This window comes from Chenopodium quinoa, unplaced genomic scaffold (assembly GCF_001683475.1).
Source record: "Chenopodium quinoa cultivar QQ74 unplaced genomic scaffold, ASM168347v1, whole genome shotgun sequence".
NCBI lineage: Eukaryota > Viridiplantae > Streptophyta > Magnoliopsida > Caryophyllales > Amaranthaceae > Chenopodium > Chenopodium quinoa.
The window spans coordinates 6,242,632-6,266,127 of record NW_018743850.1 but is presented as its reverse complement, the minus strand read 5'-3'; the positions used below and the strand labels follow the sequence as shown (position 1 = coordinate 6,266,127).

Here is a 23,496-nt window from a genome sequence, read left to right as displayed (position 1 = left end):
CAAGATTCTGTAAGCATAATTGAACAAGTATATCATTGTAATTTTAAAAATAGAAACAATGTGGCCATTACATTTGTCATCAATTTACACCTTTGACCATTTATATCACAAATCTAGACTAATAACATACCACTATTTCATCCGTTTCTAAAGGTTCTTTCTTCGATTAATTTTATACCAAAAAAATTCATAAAGAAGAAAATTTTTTAGAATAGAGGTTGAAGGGAGTAACATTTTAATATTTTTTTTACAATAGGTAAACTTCCATTTTCTTTAAATTTTAACATTACAATTTGCACAAATTTAAGAATAATGCATGTTGAGTGGGTGGTTGGTTGTAAGATAAAGGTAATAATACAGATTTGTTAAAGATGAAATAAGTCTTGTATATGGCTAGCCACACGGTGTGGCCACATTGATTTATAAGAAAAATCTTTATTTATATATATGAGTAATCCTATTTATTCATAAGAGTTACCTCATTATGTCAATTAAAGTAATTCCAATTCATTATATGAGTAATATCAACTAATTTAGAAATAAGTAACCCTATTTGTTCATTCGAGTAACCCGTATAAGAATTTAAAAATTGAAAAAATGATTCCACTTATGTAAAAGAGTAACCCTTTTTTTTAAGTAACCCACATACGTCAAGGTAACCCCATTTGCTCATCACCGTAACACCCTATTACTTATTTAATTGCCTTATATGTGAAGTGGCCACACCATGTGACTAGCCACATATAAGAATTGCTCAAAACTTTTAGAAATAGACAAAAAATGAGGTTAAAAGTATTCTGAATCGAAGATAAAACATGTGGAAAGAAAAAAAAAAATTATTCATTTAAACTTCTTTTAGCTCCATTTTGTCAACATATCATATATTTGGTAAGCTTACTTCTTAAATGAAGTAATTATATTCCGTATTAAGTTTTACTAACAAAAAATTTATACAATAATTTGAAGTTTGTTTAATTAATTGCTACGTGTATGTATTTTTGTTACGAATTTCCCTGTAGATTTTGTATATATTTCCTAGGCCTAAGAAGAGGGTAAATATATTTATTTACCCTCTTCTTGGGCTTAGGAAATTAGAATATTTTACCATGCTTTTACAAAAGTACATAAAAGCATTTAATTGTGTGTGTTCAAAGTATTATTGTTCATGTATAAAGATTGAATATTGTTATTGGTTTTGCATGAATTTAAAATCTTAATGAAAGAGCTTGCTGTTTAATTCTGTATGATTTTTTGTAAAGATAATTGAGTTATAAAATGTGATGATCAGGAGTTAAGGAAGCAAGTTCAGTCATATATTTATAAAAAATGTATGTGGTGGAAAGCAAAGGAGGAGCAATAGCATGTATGCTCATGTCTTTGTTGTTCTTGGGTACATGGCCTGCTGTGTTAGCCTTCCTCGAAAGGCGAGGCAGGCTTCCTCAACATACTTATCTCGATTACTCCATTACCAATCTCTTGGCTGCTGTGATCTTTGCCCTTACTCTTGGTCAGATGGGGGATGCCAAACCTAGCATGCCTAATTTCTTAACCCAACTTCATCAGGTTGATCATCTGTTTTAAATTATTCCGTATTCTTTGCAGAACTAGTAGTGTTTTATAGACCTTAATAAGAGTGTTCGTTGTTGCAGGATAACTGGCCTTCTGTGTTATTTGCAATGGTGGGTGGAGTAGTCCTTTCTATCGGAAATTTATCTACACAATATGCTTGGGCATTAGTAGGGTTATCAGTAGTAGAGGTGGTCGGTTCTAGCATTACTGTCGTAATTGGTACATCTTCCTTCCTGTTACAAGCTCAACCCTTCTTTTACAATGATTTAAGATTTTTTTCTTAGAGGCTCACTATGATGGTGTGCTTTCGATTCTTACAGGCACCACACTAAACTATTTCCTCGATGACAAAATTAACAAGGCTGACATTCTTTTCCCGGGTGTTGCATGTTTCCTGATTGCTGTCATTTTGGGTTCACTTGTTCATTCATCTAATGCCTCCGATAACAAGAAAAAGCTGAGTCATTTGTCAAGTGGTTTCGATTACAAGGCTGGGTATGATTCACTTCTTTTCTTATTCTGTTTTTGGTATTCATAATTATATGAAACAGCTTAGTTTTTAAACTGAGACATTTTTATCAGCAAAGTCACTTTTGACAGTAACAAGGGTGCTTCAGTGGATCCTGAAAAGGAAAGACAAACTAAGGTAGTTGCACAGTTCGGAACAGCAGAGTACCTCATAGAACTTGAGAATAAGAGATCCATAAAGGTATTTTGAGTGGCTTGACACACTCAACTAGCATATACTATATCGAACTCCCTAGCCTTCTTTCAGTACTTCTGCTATATTGGATACATCAGTTATCTATCATTTGAACTCAATTACATCATTTATTTTTAGGTGTTTGATAAGGGCATTTGGCTTGGACTCGCTATAACTTTCTTTTCCGGGATCTGCTTCTCTATGTTCTCTCCAGCCTTCAACCTAGCAACAAATGACCAGTTCCATCTCCTACAGAAAGGGATCCCTCATTTGGTGGTTTACACTGCTTTCTTCTACTTCTCAGCCTGCTGTTTCGTGGTTGCCATCGTTCTGAACATCATTTTCCTATACCACCCTATCTTGAGCTTGCCCAAGTCTTCGTTTAAGGCGTACCTGGCAGACACGGAAGGAAGAGGATGGGCCTTACTTGCAGGGGTTCTCTGTGGTTTTGGGAATGGCCTTCAGTTTATGGGAGGTCAGGCTGCAGGTTATGCTGCAGCTGACGCTGTTCAGGTATCTCAGATCTCATCCACAGCGCGTACAAATCCTTGGTTTAATTCTGAATACATCAAATTAACTTGGATAGAATTTTGAATGTTAATATCAGGCACTTCCTCTGGTTAGCACCTTTTGGGCCATACTACTATTCGGCGAGTACAGAAAATCTTCAAAAAGAACATATATATTACTAGTTAGCATGCTGCTGATGTTCATTATAGCTGTTGGTATCCTGATGGCGTCTTCAGGACATAGGAAATGATTAAGCGTCGAATAAATTTGGATATTAGGCATTTTATACACAGAAGTGCAGATTACGTTGAACACAAACTGTAACATTCTGATAAATAAAATGTTACTTATTTCTATATGTCTCCTCCCTTGCCCTAAGAACTCTTACAGCTGCTTCTGCACTTTTTTTTTTTTTCATTATAAGTGAGAGATTAAAACAGTAATTGATTTTCCTTCATTCTAAGATTTTAGTTTTTTACTAGTCCATAACTGATAATTGAGACTACTAATGTCACTTTGGTGATGGACTGGACTCATTCATGAACCTATACTTGTTATTAGAGAATTGGCTCAACCAAAAGCGCTTAATAGTTGAGGCCCCCAAAAAAGGCAAGAATATGTTATATGTCTCACAAGAGAGTCTATTGGCTTGAAGTGTGGATGCAGCTTAGGCCTTCTCATACTTGTGTTGAGCCTGAGAAGATAATAAGGTCGTACATGCCCATTCATCGTCCTATCACCACACTATTAAACTTTGGTTATCGGATTTCTAGGATTACCTTGGGAGCCAAGGAAATTTAACGGTTGGTATTTTATCATACAAGTACTTTTTTTTTTTTTTTTTGACAAACCTTCTTATGTCCTTGATCATCAAGTAATCCTATAACGAATTATGATAAAATACTTTTTTTTGACATACTGAGTAGTAAGGTTACTAATAACATATCCGTGTTCAATGCAGAACATTTTCTTTTTAATAGTGATGATTAATTAACCTTAGTAAGGGTGCTTGTTGCAGGATAACTGGCCGTGTGTGTTATTCGCAATGGCAGGTGGAGTAGTCCTCATTATCGGAAATCTATCCACGCAATATGCTTGGGCATTAGTAGGGTTATCAGTGGTAGAGGTGGTAGTTTGTAGCATCACTGTTGTAATAGGTATTTTCCTTTTGCTGTGAATTCAACCTTTCTTTGGACAAGATGAGGTTTTTTGTAATGAGATGTTTACTATGGCCTGCAATCTTTCTTTACAGGCACCACATTGAACTATTTCCTGGATGACAAAATTGACAAGGCTGCAGTTCTTTTCCCCGGTGTAGCGTGTTTTCTGATTGCTGTTATTTTAGGCTCATTTGTTCACTCATCTAATGCCTCTGATAACAAGAAGAAACTGAGGCATTTGTCAGCTGGTTTTGAAGATAAAGCAGAGTAATTTTCACTTCTTTTCTTAGAAGAATTATATAATGAATTGAAATTGGTGGGTTTGTATTCTAATGCAATTCTGTAACACAATCAACTTTAGTTGCAAGGATGCTTCAATGGATCCTGAAAAGGGAAAAGAAGCTAATGTAGAGGCACAATTTGGGAGTGCAGAATTCCTCATCGAACTAGAAAATAAGAGATCCATAAAGGTATTCTACTTCATCAACTGCAACAAATTTCTAGGAATGACCTATAATATTTTCTATGGTAGTACAAAATCATATAACATCACAATAGTTACAACTCCTGCTTACTGGCACCTATGTACAAATCGATATCTATACTTCGTAAGTTCGTATATGTTTTGTGATTGTGAAAAATTATTAGCATAGCATGTTTATATTCTGCCTTCCTGTAGTGCTTATATCGGATACATCAGTTATTCAGTAATCTCTCAATAATTTGTAGGTGTTTGATAGAAGCATCTGGCTTGGACTTGCTATAACTTTCTTTTCAGGAGTCTGCATCTCTCTATTCTCACCAGCACTGAATATAGCAACAAATGACCAGTTCCATCTGCTAAAGAAAGGGGTTCCACATTTGGTGGTTTACACTGCATTTTTCTACTTCACGGTCTCTAGTTTCGTGGTTTCTGTTGTTCTTAACATCATATTCCTATACCACCCTATCTTAAAATTGCCAAAGTCATCGTTTAAGGCCTACCTGGCAGACTCGAAAGGAAGAGGGTGGGCTTTACTTGCAGGGCTTCTCTGTGGTTTTGGGAATGGCCTTCAGTTCATGGGAGGTCAGGCTGCTGGTTATGCTGCAGCTGATTCTGTTGAGGTAAATTGGATTTCAATTCACTACCCCTACTAATTTTACTTTAATTTTTCCTGTTCCAAATTAAATAATACACTTGTTTAAATTTTTGGATGGTATTTATATCAGGCACTTCCTCTGGTGAGCACCTTTTGGGCTATACTATTATTCGGCGAGTACAGAAAATCTTCAAGAAAAACATATACATTGCCAGTTAGCATGTTGTTGATGTTTGTTGTGGCTGTTGGTGTCCTCATGGCATCTTCAGGACATAGGAAATAATTTAGCTTCGAAATATTGTACAAGTACATACTTGTATATATTAGGCCAGGCCTTCTGAATGCAGAAGTACTGATTTATGTTAAGCACTGTCTGAAACATTTCAAGTCTAAAGTAATAAGTTTAAAATTGATAAATTAAGGTAAAAAAAAAATGAGATCTTACCCTTGGGGTTTATCAGATCCAAAAATAATGCATAGCCTCTATTATTAAAATTAATTTTTTGATTCATCAAACTTAAATTTTTTTATGTAATAACAAACTTGATAACTTAAAATTGATTTTGACACTCCTTAATTTAGTTGTTCAAAGTCGTAACAACTTAACTACAAGTCTTACAAATAAAAAAAATAAAAAAACCAACACTATTAGGTTTGTATTTAATACTACCTTTATTAAACAAGTCATGCTGACATTATAGATTGACACATGTCATTTTCGCCTAAACTATTTATGCCCATCATCCTTTTTTATCCTCCCAATTTCCAAAGCTAAATAATAATTCATAATTAAAATAAATTACTAATAAAGAATAATTACCACTTTTATAAATATATAATAAAAATAATTAAACCACTAATCTAGCTACTTACAAAATATGAATAAATAATTTACAATAGTTCATATCTAGCTACTTTCACATTTCTCTCAATTGGACAATAAACTAGTACTTTTTAGTCCGAATTTTAAATCATAACATACATCATTAATATAAATATTAATTCATATCTCCCGTCATATAATTAATTGTATGAATTGAAAGAATGGATCTAGATGAATTCGAAACACCAACCCCCCAAACATAATTTGGGCGTTCTTTCCATTTAGAGCTTATAGATCATGATTCACCTCACATAACATGAAATTTTAACCAAGGCCCAGGCATCATGCTTTTTTCTCATCAATAATAACATAATACTAAAACAAACACTAGAAATGACCCGTGAGTCTTCCTAGTGCTGTCATTTCCCTCCAAAACACTTTCTAATAAAATAGAATAAAAATAAAAAAATATTCATACTTGCTTTTCTTTCTCTGTAGTGTATATATCCTTTTTCATTGACGATATTTATAGACAATAAATATACATATAATAGCAAGTATAGATTCTTAGTATTAATATAAATATTATTTGCTAAAATGATATTATTATAATATATATTTCAGTCAAACTTTTTTATTCAACTTTTTTGTAGAAATATCTTAACTTAAATTTTTTTTACAAAGTAACATTAATTATATTAAGTATATCTTAAAAAAATAATTATTATAAATTAGGTTATAGTGCGTCTTGTGTACAGCCAGCCGCACCGTGTGGCCGCTTGTAAAAGAACAAAGTAACCCCTAAAACACTGATCGAGTAACCCCTTTAATAACACTGACGAAGTAACCCCTATAACTCTAAGGAAGTAATCCCTGAACAATGATTGGGTAACCCCTATAACACTCACGAAGTAACCTATATAATGGCTGGCCACACGATGTGGCTAGCCACATATAAGAATTTGTGATTAGGTTAATAATAAATTGAGTTTTAGTAAATAACCGTGCATGGCACGGGTCTTAGACTAGAAACAAGACTATAATGTAGCTCAAATAAAAAAAAAAAAAAAAAAGAAAAAAACATAATTCACAGGCTAACAGCACTGCGCAGCTCAACACACAAAATAGCCTACAAGTCTTGCCCGTTGTCAATTGTTTCAAGCCCTCATCCTCTCCTACCATCCATATCCAATAATTTACCAAGCTGAACACTTTGTGAGACTGTGACAGACAGAATAGGCAAAACGAAAGACAAAGATCAAAAACCACACAACAATCAAAACGATTGCGATGAGCATAATCTTTTACTCCCAGGAAGTGTAACACAAAGGAACTTTAATTTTAATAATTATTCAAGTAATAAACAAAAAAAGGACAAACTTAAGCAATTTCTAATCTATTAATCATATTATTAAATTGAATAAATAAAGGTAAGGCAGGGAAAACATATCTTAGAGAAATAGTCAACAATCAATCAAGAAATATTATTAACAGCAACTCAGCGTTGAATCGTTGAAGTTGTGACATTAGCAAAACACAACAAGCATCAACAATCAATACTTCAACTATTCTTGATTGCTTTGGTGTTGAGAACATATTCATTTACATGCAACTGTGAATAGTACTGTCATCACAAATATCAAATCTTTCTAACGAGCATATTTGATAGTGCCTCATTGCTAGGCAAACCATCCATGCAAAACTAACAAGCGCCGACAGTTGTAGACATGCCAATGGGATCCGATCCTCAAAATCAGAATAGCAACTTGGCCACATAGCTTTAGAATATCAACAGTCTTGCACCTAGAAATGCATAAAACCTGTAGAGGGAATTCTAATACAAAAATGTACAAGGAGAATGATACAATTTCTATTACATCAATAATCAAACACTTTCAAGACTCAACACTGTTGTTCTCAGCCGACAGTAATGTAAAATGCAAAACAAAACAAACAAAGAGCAGAATTTATAAAGAAAAAAAAAATTAAAAAATTGCTCGTTGGTAATAGATTGTTTAAATATATTTGAGCATCAAGTTGCCTGAACAAAATGCATAATAAATAAACTTAGAATCTACATCAATAAGCTGTGAAACTAAATATTTAAATGGTTGGGAAATTGCCAAATCTGTATGGGATAACTACGTACATATATATGAGGACTGGTGCAGCGTACACATATAAAATGGTGCAGTACATAAAAACGAGGATCAGTACAGTGTACATTCCAGTGGCATATATGACCTATTTGTGCAACTTGCAAGTAGTAATTACATCTTCTATTTTGCAATACCCTCTGCAAATTGTGTGGGAGTTGCTTAATCAGAGTAGCTTATTCAATAACATGGTTACCTATTCTTTTGATAAATACTTGTATATATGCAATAATATAGGGATCTGTATGTAGCTTTCCACCTGAGATGTTCATGGAAATTAAACTAAAGTTCATGGAGTAAGTTTTGTATGGGTAAGTCAATGAAGAGAAGTTCTACATGCTCGACATTCTCAAAATAAATTAAGCTCTAAATAAGCAGAATTTCTCAAAATATACTCTGTACAAGACAATTGTAGGAGGCCTAGGAGCCCTAATTTAGAAAGTTTCAAAGAGCAGGGCCTCTGTGCATGCAAACAATTTCGAAGACAACAATTGTAAGACGCCTTGATGTGAATAAGGACACCACCTTAACCTTTGCAGATTACCTTGCAATTTAATCGGACTAAGTAATAAAAGAGGGAAATTAGAAAGGAATTTGATAAATATAGAATTTGATAAATATACCTTGGAAAAATTGGGTCTTGGCCAAATATGTTGTCCAACACAATCATTTGGCAGTGGATTTGCTCGATGTTGGTGGCAATAGTGGTGGAGTTTGATGATTCAAGCGCAAGGGGTACAGGGAAAGGGAGACAAATAAAGAAAAACAGACACAACACATGCACACACGGTTGGGAGAGCCGGGAATAACCCGGTGCCATCTCCCAACAAAACCACAAAAAAGATCTTTTATTAACATTGATGACCTGCCAAGCAAGCGCACCTGACATGGCAAAGGTCGGCTAACAAGACCAATTCACCAAAACAAGGAAAACACTCCATTCTCCCCATTACACCAACCATACGAGCTAATACTGCCACTTTCTCAACCACGCATAAAAAAAACTCACCAATAACACATATATTGAGAATAATTCATCTCAACTACGAAGTACATATTATGTGAACACACCATAGAATTAGTAGAGCCAAACAGCAGCACAGCCATCTTCTTATATGGCCCTATCAGCCTGCTGAACCGTGCAGAACATCCAACGATCAATCAAGACCAAACCACTAGTCCAAACATCAGAGCACTGCAAGAGTCCTGGTTCCAACAAGTGATATAGTAAAAATCAATCGACTGCAAGATTTTCAATCATACTGAAATCAACATGCTTATGCTAAACATATAAATCGTCTAACCGAACAATCAAAGATGAATCATGTTTATAAATTCGTCTAACCGAACAATCAAAGATGAATCAAGCTTCTTGAATCGCATGAAATGAATTTCATACATGAACTTTTAATTTCAATTTCAAACCAAGGTTAAATTAAATAGTCATCATATACCAAAAGAGAATCAATAGAACGAAAACAATAACCAATTTCACAGTTTTCCAACAATAAAAGAAAGATACATGCAGCAATCAAATTCTTGAAATAATAACGATATAATCACATCCAAACAGACAGAATAGCCTAAATTCACAGAGATATATTCACATCCAAACAGAAAAAATAACCTAAAAATATTCGTAAATTTCAATTAGATTAAACGAAAGAAATAATGTAAAAATCATACGATCAAGCAATTTTGCAATCAAAATTTTAATGACCTCGAAAATTCAGCGATCTAATTCTTAATAAATATGCTTGAATAACAATAATCAAACAGATAAATCGATTCAAAGAAAGGCAGGGACAGCTAATTCGAATCATATTCAAATCATAATATTCTACCAAAATCAAGAGAAAACACCGATAATTTCAAGAAATCATAATTTCTGCAAATAAATTATAATTGAATAAATAAGATCAGATAATAAATTAATACCTCCGAAATCAATCAAATCTGCAAAAAGTGAAGAAATAATCGCGAATCGACGCGAACCAAATAATTCATTGTATAATTAATCAAAGAATTTGAAGAACGATTAATTGATTAATTTGAAGAACGAAAAATTGTTTCCATTTGGTAAAAGAAAACTGATCGAGGAGAAGAAGACATGGTTAAGAGGTGAGAGAAAAGGAATCATAAAACAGGTAAAAGTATCAGATATATATAGTGGATCAAGAAAAGTAATGGACGGTTGAGATTGCATGGTTAATAGATGATTGGACGGTTGAGCGTTCAGTTAGTTGCTTAGTAAGACTTGGTAATTTTTATTTTTTTTTGACGGAAAACGATCACACCAATTTTATTACTCAAAAGATGAGGCTAAATCAGCCATTACAATATTTGAAATTTCACTAGGAACCTCCTCCATCCAAACTCTAAGATTAACAAAACAAAAACTAAGTTTGGCTAAAGCATGAGCAACACCATTACGACTTCGCTTGACAAAGGAAAATGAGCACGAGTGGCAGCCAAGAGCAAGTTGAATAATATCATTAATAACCATGCCAAAGACTGTAGGGGGGCACAATCCTTCGACAAATGGCTATACACCTTAAGACAAACAGTTTCCAAACACACGTTCCTGAAACCCGATTCCAGAGATATGCTCAGGGATAGGGCTGACAATCCATGACCCGACCCGAACCCAACCGGAAGTTACTGAGAGAAACCCGAACTACCCGAATTCGACCCGATTTGATCTAAATTTCATATTTTATAATAATATTAAGTTTGATAGTTTCTAAGTAAAACCCGAAATCTGACCCTAACCCGACCTGCTGACCGGAATTGCCACCCCTACTCAGGGAGTGTCTCAACGCAAGAGCCTCAACCACATCAACATCATACTTACCTCGTAGGCAAAGGCAAGTAGACACCACCGCATCCCCCACTGCATCATGCAGGACGCCACCCAAACCCACCGAGTTGTTACCAAAAAACGCTGCATCAGAGTTTATCTTTATCACACCATGTGCAGGTGGCTTCCATTTCGACTCCAATTGCTGCAGACTGCAATTAGTCGAGCTCATGGCCAACTGAGCTTGTTCGTAGTCACCCCCAATGCTCAATACTTTGTGAATAACATCAGCTATATCCTTCCTACGCTTCTCAAAACACCACGCATTTCTACGTGACCAAATTCCCCACAAAATAGCAAAAAAGATATTCCACTAGTGAGGGTCTTTGTGATGCAAACAAATAGAGCCACACCATTCACCAAAACACGAGCCCTCAAACTTTTCCGCCTCTAACCGTAAGGGGGAGAGGTACCAAATTCTTTTTGCATCAGGGCAAAACACTAGCATATGCAAAACAGATTCATTTTCAACACCACACATTAGGCAAATAGGATCAAGATTCATACCTCTTTGTATCAATCTTTGCCGAGCAGCCACCGCTCCCTTAATGGCTCTCCAAGCAAAAAATTTTACCTTGGGGGGTTGTCAGAGTTCCACAAAATGTTCACATACAATAAAAATACAAATAATTAGGTACTTTTTTTTTATTAGTTGTACAAATAAATAATCATATCTTTGTATGTTTACTTTTTTTTTAAAATATAGCATGAAATAGCCCTACAACTATCTTTTTTTGGAAAGAGTATAAAACAATAAGCAAAAACAAACAAGTTCTTAATTCCTTTCTAGATTCAAGATATTTACTCCATAAATTCAAGTTGTGAACTCTTTACGCATTCTTTCAAAATAAAAATAAATAAAAAAAAAAAACTTTATGCCTCATAAAATATATCAAGAATAGTTAATTGTTTGGGGTAATAGGAATAGTTCAATAATATAAATATATATATGTACACTAATTTCATTACAATTTGAAAGCTTTGAATTATGGAGTACTTTTTAGATATGACTTGTAGGTTATTTACAACTCTATTGAGTTAGCTAGGCTCATTCAGATCTGATCTCAAACTATAGATTTTTTATTTTAATTCGAACTCATCTTAATTGTTACGAGTACAACATAAGTCAAGTTGAGCTGAACTTTAAATCCGTTTTGTGTCTAGATTATAAAAAAAAAAAACCACTTTATCCGTTTAATCTTGAAGAAAGTAAAAGACAAATACATTTCCAAAGAGGAAGTAATTATTGGCCAGATTACGACTTCCCTAGTATCAAAATAAGATTAGGTGTTGAAAATGTGATAATTAATTAGCTATAGCATTGGAAATACATGCATTGCCAACACCCCATTTAAATTTACCCACACAAACAAAGAACGAAGCATCAATAATTAACCACTGTACCTACACTTATCTGATTACTAAGCGTCCTCTTATCCTCTATTATATGATTCTTGATTTAAGTAAATATATATATATATATATATATATATATATATATATATATATATATATATATAAAAGGAAAAAAAAAAAACTTTAAGTTTTATAATTGGGTTAGTTCTAATTGATTCTTGTTTATTCCATGCCATGCCATGCCATGCATCTCATGTCAGAACCGGCCAACTAGCATTACGTCAATACAAAATAGATACAAAGTACTTCGTAATAATGACCACGTGTATTAATTTTAAGCATTATGTCCTTTTTTTTAGGAAATTGCAAAAAAAAAAAATCATATTAGATTGTGAAGTGTATTATTTTAATCGATTAGAATATACTCCCTTTATTCCTGAAAGTTCGACTCATTTTGCAATTGCGCGGTCTCCAATGAACATCTTTGACCATGAATAACTCTGGTTGTGTATAAGTGAAATTTGTAAGAAGTTGATATTTGGATTATTTATAATAAGGGGTATCTAATATGATCTCACATGCTAATTTATTTATATTGTATAGCTCATAAAACGTTGTCAACGTTATTTTATTTTGACCACATGAATAGTAAGTGAGTCGAACTTTCAAAAACAGAGGTGGCATTATAAATGGATGTTGTACGTTTTGAACTACTTCCTTCGCTCCAAAAAATATTATGATGTCTAACAATTTTATCCTAAAATTCTATCCAAATTTGATTGAAAATAGAATTATAACTTTTTTATCCTACAAAGTCTATCTAAATCTATCTAATGTGGCACGACACTTGACAAAAAGTTGAAACACCAAATGTTGTTGTCTCGTGGCCTAGCTAAAAGTTTATTATTTGGTATTTTATCGAAAAAAAACTCTAAACTAACAGTTTTTCCTAAAATTCTATCCAAATTTGATTGAAATTACAATCCTAAACTAAATTTTTTTATTCTACTTATCTATCCAATGTGGCGTGACACTTGGCGAAAAGTTGGAATACCAAGTGTCGTTGTCTTGTGACCTGGCTAAAAGTTTAGCTTTATATATTAGTTACTAGTTTTGTGCCCGAGCGATGCCCGGATTGTTGAAAAAAAAAAAAAAAAATTTGCTTGAATGTTAAATACGATCACATAATCTCTTTTATAATGCAGAATATTTAGACATACGCTATCATATCACTTATTTATATAATAGTTTACTTTTTGTAGTTTTGTTTGTAAATACTCCCTTCGTTCCTGAAAGTTCAACTCACTTTGCAATTGCACGGTCTCTAATGAACAACTTTGACCATGAATAACTTTGGTTGTGTATAAGTGCAATTTGTAAAAAGTTGATATTTGGATTATTTATAATAAGGGGTATCTAATATGATGCTAATTTATTTATAATGTAAAACTCATAAAATGTGGTCAAAGTTATTTTATTTTGACCACATGAATATTAAGTGAGTCAAACTTTCGGAAACGGAGGTAATAGATATCTATTTTATTATTGACTTGAAATTGTTTTTACCGAACTTAAATTACATTTATTGAACTTAAATTACTTTTTCTGATTAAGACTTATTTTACTAATTCTCTATTATTATTTTTTTAAATAAATTAAATATATTATAAATGAATTTTGTTTTATAAACTTTTTAAAACCGGGGTATTAGCAGCCGTTTCCAGCTGTTGTTCCCCTCCCAAGGGCAGGTTCGAATTTTATGATGGAAATAGAACTCAGTTATAGGAAATTTATTAAAAGTTAGGATTAATTATATATATATATATATATATATATATATATATGATATATTAGAAGTGTATCGATAATAAAACTCTATACAACAATATTACCTTAAAAAATCTATCCAAAAATCGCTTACTTAGCATCAAATGTGTCACAATAATATCTATTTATCTCCTACGTGGCGCGACACTTGGAAAAACTGAAATGCCAAGTGTTGCTGTCTCGTGGCTTCGCTGCGAGACCGACTTTATTTGTTACTGATATGATATTATATACATTAAAAAAAATTAAATAAAAATAAAGAATTTTTTTTTTTAAGTTTTATAATTTGGTTAGTTCTAATTGATTCTTATTTATTCCATGCCATGTCATGCATCTCATGTCAAAACCTGCCAACTAGCGTTATGTTGATACAGAATAGATACAAAGTACTTCGTAATAATGATCACGTTTATTAATTTTAAGCACTATGTCCTTTTTTTTGAGGAAATTGCAAAAACTAAAACTACAAGTATTACTTGTAAGTTTTTTTGTTTTTTTTTTTTTCGTTCTTTTACATAAGACTCGTAGGGATTTTTCAAAAGAGCCATATGTTTAACGAAAAAAAAAAAAAAAAAACAAATAATTTTATTAAGATTACAGTACTTTTTACGCATTTGGAAAATAGTCAGTAAAATTAATCAAAGTAGATTCAATCTTAGTGAAAGCAAATGGTCAAATAGATACTACAAAGAACGTTTACAGATCACAATTATATTTTTTGATATAAGTGAAAAATAAAAACCTCCCGACCGTTGAACTTCCTAGTGGGTTTTGAACATACGTATAATCAAGCGTTGCAAATAAATGTAAATAAGTGTTGCATTGGGAACACACCTTTAACTTAGGTATAATCCTATCTAATCTACTCTCACAAAAGTAGCAAGCATATCATCTCTCTATATATATGTAAGCTCTACTTCATTAACAACAAACATTTTAATCATAATTTGAACCGTACCTTAAAAAGCATATTACTAGTATAAGTCAAATAAACACATTTCAAGATGAGTAAGAAAGGTACAGGTAACCAAAGCAATGAAAGAGCGATGGCATCGTCGGAGGAGAATGAAGGTTCAGACTACCTTCAAATAGGTATTGCTGTTTTAGCGGTAGGTTGGGGAATTTATAGTCTGTTTTCGGGTCGAAGAAATGATGAACGCTCCAGGGCAACCCGGTGTTCGTATTTCAAGGGATGCTTTTGAAAGGAACCCTTCTGGTTACTTTCGTGATCTTCGCAAGAATTAGGTGTTGGATCATCATATCAACCAACCATGCATGTTCATGTTATCTTGGCTACTTAATTATTATTCACTATTATAATGTAATGGATTCTCTAGAATCTTTTATTAATGTTTAGAACTATTATGGAGTAATATTGTTATTGTTGGTTAATGTTATTATGGCTATTTTATCAATGAAATGAATTCTCTATTATTATTAAGTTTCATTATAACTTCCGTATTATTGTTAGCAAACTTAGGTAAATCATGTACAACTTTGTTTATTTACATGCTGTTCTGTTGTTGCCTTCAAATGTTTGTTGACCAATCCCTACATTCAAAACATCTCATTCTTTTTAAGTTTAATAACAAAAAGTGTTGTTTCACATTCAAAAATTAATTCAAACAAACTTCTTGTAATCACAACTCGATCGAGCCAAAGTATGCCGTAAGCTACAAAGTAGCTATTAGGATATGAAATTTGGTATTAAGCAAAGATATGATATAAGCTAATTATTATGAGGCACTCTAAAAATAATCAAATTAAGCATAAAACGACACTAATAAAACATCACGATTGATATAAAACTTCAAATGTTAACAACAAATTACAAAATGTTTATAGGTAATAAAAGATTAAAAACACTACTTCATAGTTTAAAGCACTTGTCTGAGAAATTAGAAGAATAAAGTCTAAACAATAGTTAAATTTAATAACCAACATAGGTAATCCCCTATATAAAAATTGATAGGATTAACCGTCCTTTCACCTCGCTCTAATGGATTACGAGAAAAATTTAAAGGTTCCGCATTGAACAACTATGTCTCTTATGGCTCCTATAGGAGCTAAAATCGTCAACGACATGCCAAAAATGATAAAAGCCTGCAAAAGTTAAAGTATAAAATCATTAGAGATTTTGACGGAATAAAAAAATGACAAAATTTAATAAGCTTTAGAGATGAATATTGAAGCTGTAAAATTACCCAATTAAGAAACCATGATATACTGTATTTCTCTGGTTTGCGTATTATAAGCCATATTATGCAAGGTAGCTGCAATTAAATCAAATAAAATTCAATTAATAAAAAAATAAAAAATAAAAAATCAATTTTTGTATTATTAAATAAAGTTTTTAGACTTACATAAAAGGAGGTAGGTGCAAAAGCAATTCCTCCCAACACGCTGAGGAGGGATCCAAAAAAGGGAAACGCTATGCCTATAAACATAGTAATTCCTGCATAGAGTATCATACATATTTTAATATAATATAATAAATATTAATAAGTTAATAAATTAAATATGAAAAATAAATCCATAAAATAGCTTACCAACATAAGACCCACGAGTTATAATTCGAAGCTTCCTACTAGGTTGGAATTTCATTTTCAACACCATAAAAGATTCCAGCATGTCAAAAACAGGAATCGCGTAAACCTAACATAATAGAAAATTATCAATGTTTATAATCTAAAAAAAACCACAAAACACACGGATTAAAAACATAAAGCTATAACTTACTTGATAGCTGCCAATAACATGTATAACAACAAATAGATTAGCAGCAGCAATAAGCCAATTGGGGTTTTGGAGGGAGATCATAACATTGTCCTCAACAAACCTGCCGAACACGAGATAACCCACAAAAGCCACTGGAAAATAACACAATCCCACAATTACATAAGCTATTAAAGACCCTTTCCACATAGCTTTTTTAGAAGGGTTTTCCGGGCTGGTAGGGATGGTTGCTTGAATCTCCAGTACTATGTTGTGCCCAGAAAAGGCAAATGCAACCGTTCCTATTCCACTCAAAAATCCAAATATTTGGCTTGCGCTAGTATTATACCTACTAGCGTAACTTGTGTCTGGTTGTACTCCTTTTATAAGTGATGCTATCCAAGCAATAGCTGAATAACTGGATAAACAAATTATTTCAAAATTAAATATCATCCAAAATTATTATTTTAAGTAAAAATTATGTAAAATAAGTAAAAACTTGCCTGAGAGACATTATAGCTGCCGTTAATGAGACGCCAGCAATGGAGTTAAAGTTTGGTAAGTTAGAAAGCAGGAATTCGATGACCGCATACATCATAATAAAATATGTAAGCTTGATCGGCGGTCCATTTGGGTGAACAATATTATAGAACTTCATTAGCGAACTTCCTCCGGTTACCATGTAAACAATATCGCATCCTGCTTGGACCATAAATTGTTGTGGAACAATTACCCATAACCCAAGCTTCTCTCCAAATGCGTATTGCCCTAATTCGTGATAACGATCGAATCGCTTTCCAGGCACTGCCTCGTGCAATTCGATCATTTGCCATAACGTATATAATGTTATAGCCCATGATACTAACAATAATGTAACGCCCGGACCCCTGAAATAAATTAAAATAATTCAATCACTTATCTAAAAGATGCGGACTAAACATACAATTATTATTATTATTATTATTATGACAATATTTCATTATTTATTAGCTACCATAAGCTCAATATTCATAGATTCAATTAAATTTTCTTTATTACTAAAAAAAATATGCAAAATCACAAATACATATACTTTTATTGAATTGAATATATTATCAAAAATAGATCTAGTTGATGATGCTACCAAGCAAACATATACATATAAACATACTCTTACTGACATATCTGCCCCAGTACAACCAGATGATCCACAACTTCAGATCAAATCGCCTGGCAAATTGTTGGATTGAACTAACAATTTAGAACAAAATTAACGCAAAGCAACAAAATTGCCTCATCATGCACTTACATACTCTCAAATTCTGTTTCGTTAACATAATCAATTCGGACTGCTAAATTATTATAATCTCTTACCAAAGTTTTTATCAAGTCGGTTAATCACTATAATCAGAAATAAAAGGACTATATATATTTACAATTTTACATACATCAAAACATAAAAATAGTGATCATAAGGCCAAACATTATTTTCTCTATAATATACCTTTTCGTGAAAATAATTGTACAAAATTACTAACCTAATATAACATCAATACCATCCATGTCTCATATTGTTTTATCATCATGACATAAATTATACTGTAAGTGAACTAATATAAGTTAATTCGCGATCATCAATATATATATATATATATATATATATATATATATATATATATATATATATATATAAGTTAATTCGCTAAATTATTTAAATTTTGTAAAGGAGTAATTGTGTACGTACCACCCGAGTTGAGACATGGCGTATGGTAATCCAAGAATACCTGCGCCAACCATACCGGTGACACTGTGAATGGCAGCGTACCACCACTTCCCCTCACGGTTCGCCGTAACAGGGAGCCAACCGTTAAGGTTGTTCTCACCCTCACTATTTTCCTTTTTCACTATCTCACCGTTTTCCTTCATCATTGGATCCATGATCAATCGAGTTTCGTTTCAACAAATTAAAACTAACGATCTCTTTTTTTTTTTTTTGTGTGTGCTCTCTAAATTTTAATGAAGAGAATATGATTATGATTTTTTTGTAGTTTAATTTGTGTTTGGTCACGTATTTATGCAAATTTTCGAGGGAGAAAATAGTTGTGTCTCCTAACAACCTAAGAGTTTGTTTCCTAGCTACTCTAGGACTTTTTAGTGTGTGAGTTGAATGATATTTATAATTATTTTTTTGGATAAATTTTGTTGGTTTTGTAGATAAGTGGTGAGAGTGTGAATTTATTTAAAAAGTATTGCTAAAAAAGAAATTAGTTAAATCGGAATACTTGAGTGATTTTAGGATTTTATCATGCAATTTTGTTAACTTTGACCTATTAAGTTTTAATAGGAGTATATATTATGTAAGTCAAAGGATATTAAACTTGTGTGACTTTCTACCTATATTTACGGTTAGTTGGTAATTTTTAAATCACATTCTTTATCCTTATCTAAGATGTCATCTCTTAATATAATATTTACTTTATTCAATTTTTATTTAAATTTATTAACTCCTATTATATATTATGAATATACTGAGTAGTATTTTTAACTCATACCTAATTAATTTGTGATTATGAATTGTGACGTAAATTAATTTGATTGTGATTATGAATTGTAATTATTCGTAAAATTAATTTGATTGTGATTATGAATTGTTATTATTCGTAAAATTAATTTGATTGTGATTATGAATTGTGATTATTCGTAGTAATTTTAATGTTTGAAAAATAATTGATAATCACAATCAATCATATATTAGTAAACCATAACCTTAATTGATAAGTAAAAAGATAAATTACTTGTCAAAAAAAAGTAAAAAGATAAATTGATGTACGATATTCTTGACATCATTATATGATAATCTTCTTATCATTTAATGATAATTATTACTAAAGAGTAAATTGCTTAACGACAATCCTAATTGATAAGTAAATTGGTAAATAATAATCATCATTGATAAATGGTAATTTAATTTGATAAATGAGTTGGTGAATGGTAAATTGGTAATTATAATATGATAAGCAAATTAATTGATAATTGCCAATCTTCACTAAGAAGTGAGAATTGAATTAAAAAGTGATCATCCCTGATTAGGGGATTTTTATCCACCAAGCACCGTTTGACAAGTGGACCAACCAGGTTCCGCCACGCGTCCTCCATGGACCACTTAAGACACGCCACGTGTCCACCCATGCCAAATGGGACAACCGGCCATCAAGGCCCATTTCAGTCTAGAAGCCCGATCGGCCCTAGGTTTACCTTAAACCTAGAGAGTTGCACGCTTCCCAAGGCTATAAATACTCGATTAATCCTCATTAATCAAGGGACCGAATAATTGACAGAACACACTAATAACCGGCTGATCTCGCTAGCAAAGCAGATTACCTTCATTAAATACTCTCACCTAGAGAGACCTTATTACTTTAATTTCTGTATTAACTACTCCTTAATCAGGTACTAACTTGACCGTTGGAGGCGGAGCTCTCAGGAGTCTCCGTTATTTTGCAGGTACAGGCGTCCGGTTCCAGTCTCGGAATTGTAACTCTCCCGCAGGACATCAGAAAACCCCGAAACATCTGGCGCCGTCTGTGGGGAGAGTACTTCAGAGATGGCATCCAAGTCTGTACCGACTCCAGAAGAGAGGCGTCCCCTAGACGACCCTCAAGTTCAGTCGGACCATGATACCGAAAGTGAATTTGAAGTTGAAACTCATACAGCTCCAGACGGGACCCTAAGGGCCCGCCGTACCCGTCATACTGAAATAAGGGAACGGGAGTATCTTCAAACAGGAAGCGAGCCAGCAGGCGCACCGCTTGCTCGGCAACAGCCGACTGATGGGTCTGCTCCGATCACAAGGAACGAACTCATGACCTTCATGAGGGGATTCAAGGGAGAGATCCAAGAGTTGATCAACAAAAAACCGCCTGCTTCAGTCAAAGAGCAGGCGGCCAAAAAACCTTCCACTTCACTGAAGAGGAAGCCAGTTCAAGGGCGAGAGGCGACTCCCCATCCTAAATCTAAGAAGCGGGAGCCGTCTGCTCTTGATTTCACAAAACTCCGTTATCCTACGGGAAATAGGAAACCGGTTCGTCATATTCAGGCGGACGGGTCAAAGCAAACGTTCACAGATGCTCGGCACCTGCTAGAGCAGAAGAGGAGTGACCGATTATCAGAGTCGGCTTCTACTTCAAATTTTCAGGACAGTTTGCGAAATGCCTCGATGAGGCCAACTCAGTCGTACCATGAGAGTCAGTCAGGCGGCACCTCCCGACAGTCTGGCTTTCATAGTGCGCAGGCGGTACCAAATTTGCCATTTGTGCCGCAACAACAATATTTTATGCAGCCACCTCCATTTGGTGGACCTGCAGCAAAAAACGTCCAACCTATGGACTGGCAGCTACGGCTGCTTAGACTTGGTGAACAGCCGTCGGCCTTCTCCAAGGAAATTACTGAAGCCGCTCAGCCGGCCAAAGTAAAAAATGTTTTAGTAGGCGCCTATGATGGCACTACTAACCCGGAAGACCATCTGATGGCATTCACCAACCTGATGTACCTTCAAGGGTTGGATGATCCCACTTGGTGCAAGTGTTTCCCAGCAACTCTCAAGGGAATTGCACAGCAATGGTTCGGCAACCTGCCGACTGGTTGTGTAAACAGTTTCAGGACGCTTGCTTACTTATTTGCCTCCAACTTTGCAATGAACATCCCTGCGAAGAAAACGACCCTTGATTTGGGAACAATTCAGCAGGGTGAAAAGGAGGGGCTTCGTTCCTACATCAGGCGGTTCAACCTGATGAGAATACAGATTCAAGGGTTACCGGATGAGGTAGCTTATACTGACTTTTTTAGAGGTCTCAAAGACGGGTCTACCTTCAAATTTGATTTAGTTCGAAAAAGGGTGGCGACTCTTCAAGAGGCCTTGATTGAAGCAGAAGCCTATATACAGGCGACTGATCTGTGTACAATGAAACAGTCGGACGGAAAGAGGTTCGACAATAGAGAAGGACGACAGAAACAGTCGTCCAACAAAGATGAAAAAAGAAAAGGGGTCTGGGCGGCTGATTCCTCTAAACAGCCGGCCAAGAAGAAAAAGGAATTCAAACCATACTCCCCAAAGTATGTGTTTAACAAGGATAACCAGTTTATCCTAAAAGAAATAAAGGGACGGCTCTCAATTGAGAAACCGCTCCCCATGAAGGGTTCTGCGAGCAACCGGAACCAAGACAAAATCTGTGCTTATCATGATGACATTGGTCATCACACCAACGACTGCATTAGTCTCATGCGGTACCTAGACCGCTTGGCTGATCAAGGTGATCTTGACACTTATGTCAAGAAATCTACGGGGAATACTTCCTCAAAAAAGCAGTCGGCCAAAAAGAATCAACAGGCCGACAGTTCCGATACAGATGATGCAGTCGTCTACACCATTGCAGGCGGCTTCTCAGGAGGCGGCCCCACTATTAGGGGCAACAAAGATAATATAAGGCGGTTAGATGTAAATTCCGTTCACCAAGAACGACCGTCCAAATATACATTTCCTGAGATTGTCATCACTGAAGAGGATCTAGGAGGAATAAGGGGGCCGCATGACGACCCTCTCGTTATTGAATGTAAAGTGGCCAACCAGAGAGTTGGTCGAATCCTCATAGATACTGGGAGCTCTTCAGATCTCATCAGCAGCAAATGTCTGTCAAAACTGAAATATCAGACGGACTGCATACATCCGGCCTCCCACCCTTTAATAGGGTTTGGAGGAGGAGTCGTCCACCCACTGGGACGAGTTGATCTACCCGTCCGCCTGGGCGAAAAAGGGGAAGGACGACACATGGTAGTCCGATTCCTAGTTGTAGAGGAACTCTCTGCCTACAACATGATTCTGGGTCGCCCAACCCTGAATAGTGCCAAGGCTGTTATAATCCCGTCACTTATGCTGCTTAAGTTTGAAAGGGACAATGGAACAGTCGGCTCCCTAAGGGGAGATCAGAGGATGGCCCGAGAGTGCTATCTCTCGGATGTCAAACCCACTGCTAAGGCCACTGGGTCAAGTGGAGAAAAAACAGACCTTGACAATGTCAAGGAAAGTGCGCCTGTTCAAGAAACAGGCGACAGAAAAAGAAAGGCGTCCCAGACAGAGTCCGCCAGAAAGGCAAGAAAATAGCAATCACTGGCAGAGGACCGGCCGGATGAGTTCCGCCCTCAGCCGGCTGGTGAGCATACGGACCTGATATTAGACGACTCCCGCCCTGACCGATCAGTCAAAGTTGGGACGACTGCTCTGAGAAACCTTGGTGATGACTTTCACAACCTGTTGAAAGAATACAAGGACATCTTTGCATTTGAAGTCCATGAAATGCCAGGCATTAGTCCTGATCTGGCAGTACACAAACTCGCTGTGGATCCGAAAAAGAAGCCGGTACGGCAAAAGAAGCGGAACCATGGTGAAGAAAGAGGTCAGGCGGCCGCCGCCGAAGTCAAAAAATTACTTGATGCAGGGTTCATTCGGCAATGTTACTTCCCAGATTGGGTTGCAAATGTGGTACTTGTTAAAAAGCCGAATGGCACCTGGCGAATGTGTGTAGACTACACAGACTTGAACAAGGCGTGCCCCAAAGACAGTTACCCTCTGCCCAAAATTGATAACCTGGTCGACTCAACAGCCGGCCATGCCTTGATGAGTTTTATGGACGCCTATTCTGGTTTTCATCAAATTCCTTTGTGGAAGAAAGATCAGGAGAAGACGGCCTTCGTCACTGATCAGGG

At 34.8% G+C, this 23,496-nt stretch overlaps 3 protein-coding genes and 1 long non-coding RNA gene across 4 annotated transcripts; 2 read left to right on the top strand and 2 right to left on the bottom strand.

Annotated features, from left to right (window-relative positions):
• The first annotated feature begins 1,326 nt into the window (after window positions 1–1,326).
• On the top strand, window positions 1,327–2,875 carry LOC110685648 (ureide permease 2-like). The gene is made up of 5 exons (XM_021862184.1): window positions 1,327–1,563; window positions 1,650–1,788; window positions 1,890–2,045; window positions 2,157–2,278; window positions 2,411–2,875. The coding sequence occupies exons 1-5, from the start codon at window positions 1,327–1,329 to the stop codon at window positions 2,864–2,866; spliced, it is 1,110 nt and encodes a 369-aa protein (XP_021717876.1). The 3' UTR covers window positions 2,867–2,875.
• A 153-nt stretch (window positions 2,876–3,028) lies between these two features.
• On the top strand, window positions 3,029–5,775 carry LOC110685719 (ureide permease 2-like). Its single transcript, XM_021862243.1, has 6 exons — window positions 3,029–3,088; window positions 3,801–3,939; window positions 4,035–4,209; window positions 4,304–4,412; window positions 4,672–5,046; window positions 5,152–5,775. Exons 1-6 carry the CDS (start codon window positions 3,029–3,031, stop codon window positions 5,302–5,304), a joined length of 1,011 nt encoding a protein of 336 aa, XP_021717935.1. The 3' UTR covers window positions 5,305–5,775.
• A 1,615-nt stretch (window positions 5,776–7,390) lies between these two features.
• On the bottom strand, window positions 7,391–10,351 carry LOC110686118. The gene is made up of 2 exons (XR_002504157.1): window positions 9,939–10,351; window positions 7,391–9,206 (listed from the first exon to the last, which is right to left on the bottom strand). It is a non-coding gene; the product is annotated as an uncharacterized LOC110686118 (long non-coding RNA).
• Window positions 10,352–15,824: 5,473 nt separating this feature from the next.
• LOC110686117 (lysine histidine transporter 1-like) lies at window positions 15,825–19,128 on the bottom strand. Its single transcript, XM_021862699.1, has 7 exons — window positions 18,482–19,128; window positions 17,262–17,645; window positions 16,783–17,176; window positions 16,593–16,698; window positions 16,407–16,498; window positions 16,248–16,316; window positions 15,825–16,146 (listed from the first exon to the last, which is right to left on the bottom strand). Exons 1-7 carry the CDS (start codon window positions 18,673–18,675, stop codon window positions 16,048–16,050), a joined length of 1,338 nt encoding a protein of 445 aa, XP_021718391.1. The 5' UTR covers window positions 18,676–19,128; the 3' UTR covers window positions 15,825–16,047.
• Window positions 19,129–23,496: the final 4,368 nt, after the last annotated feature.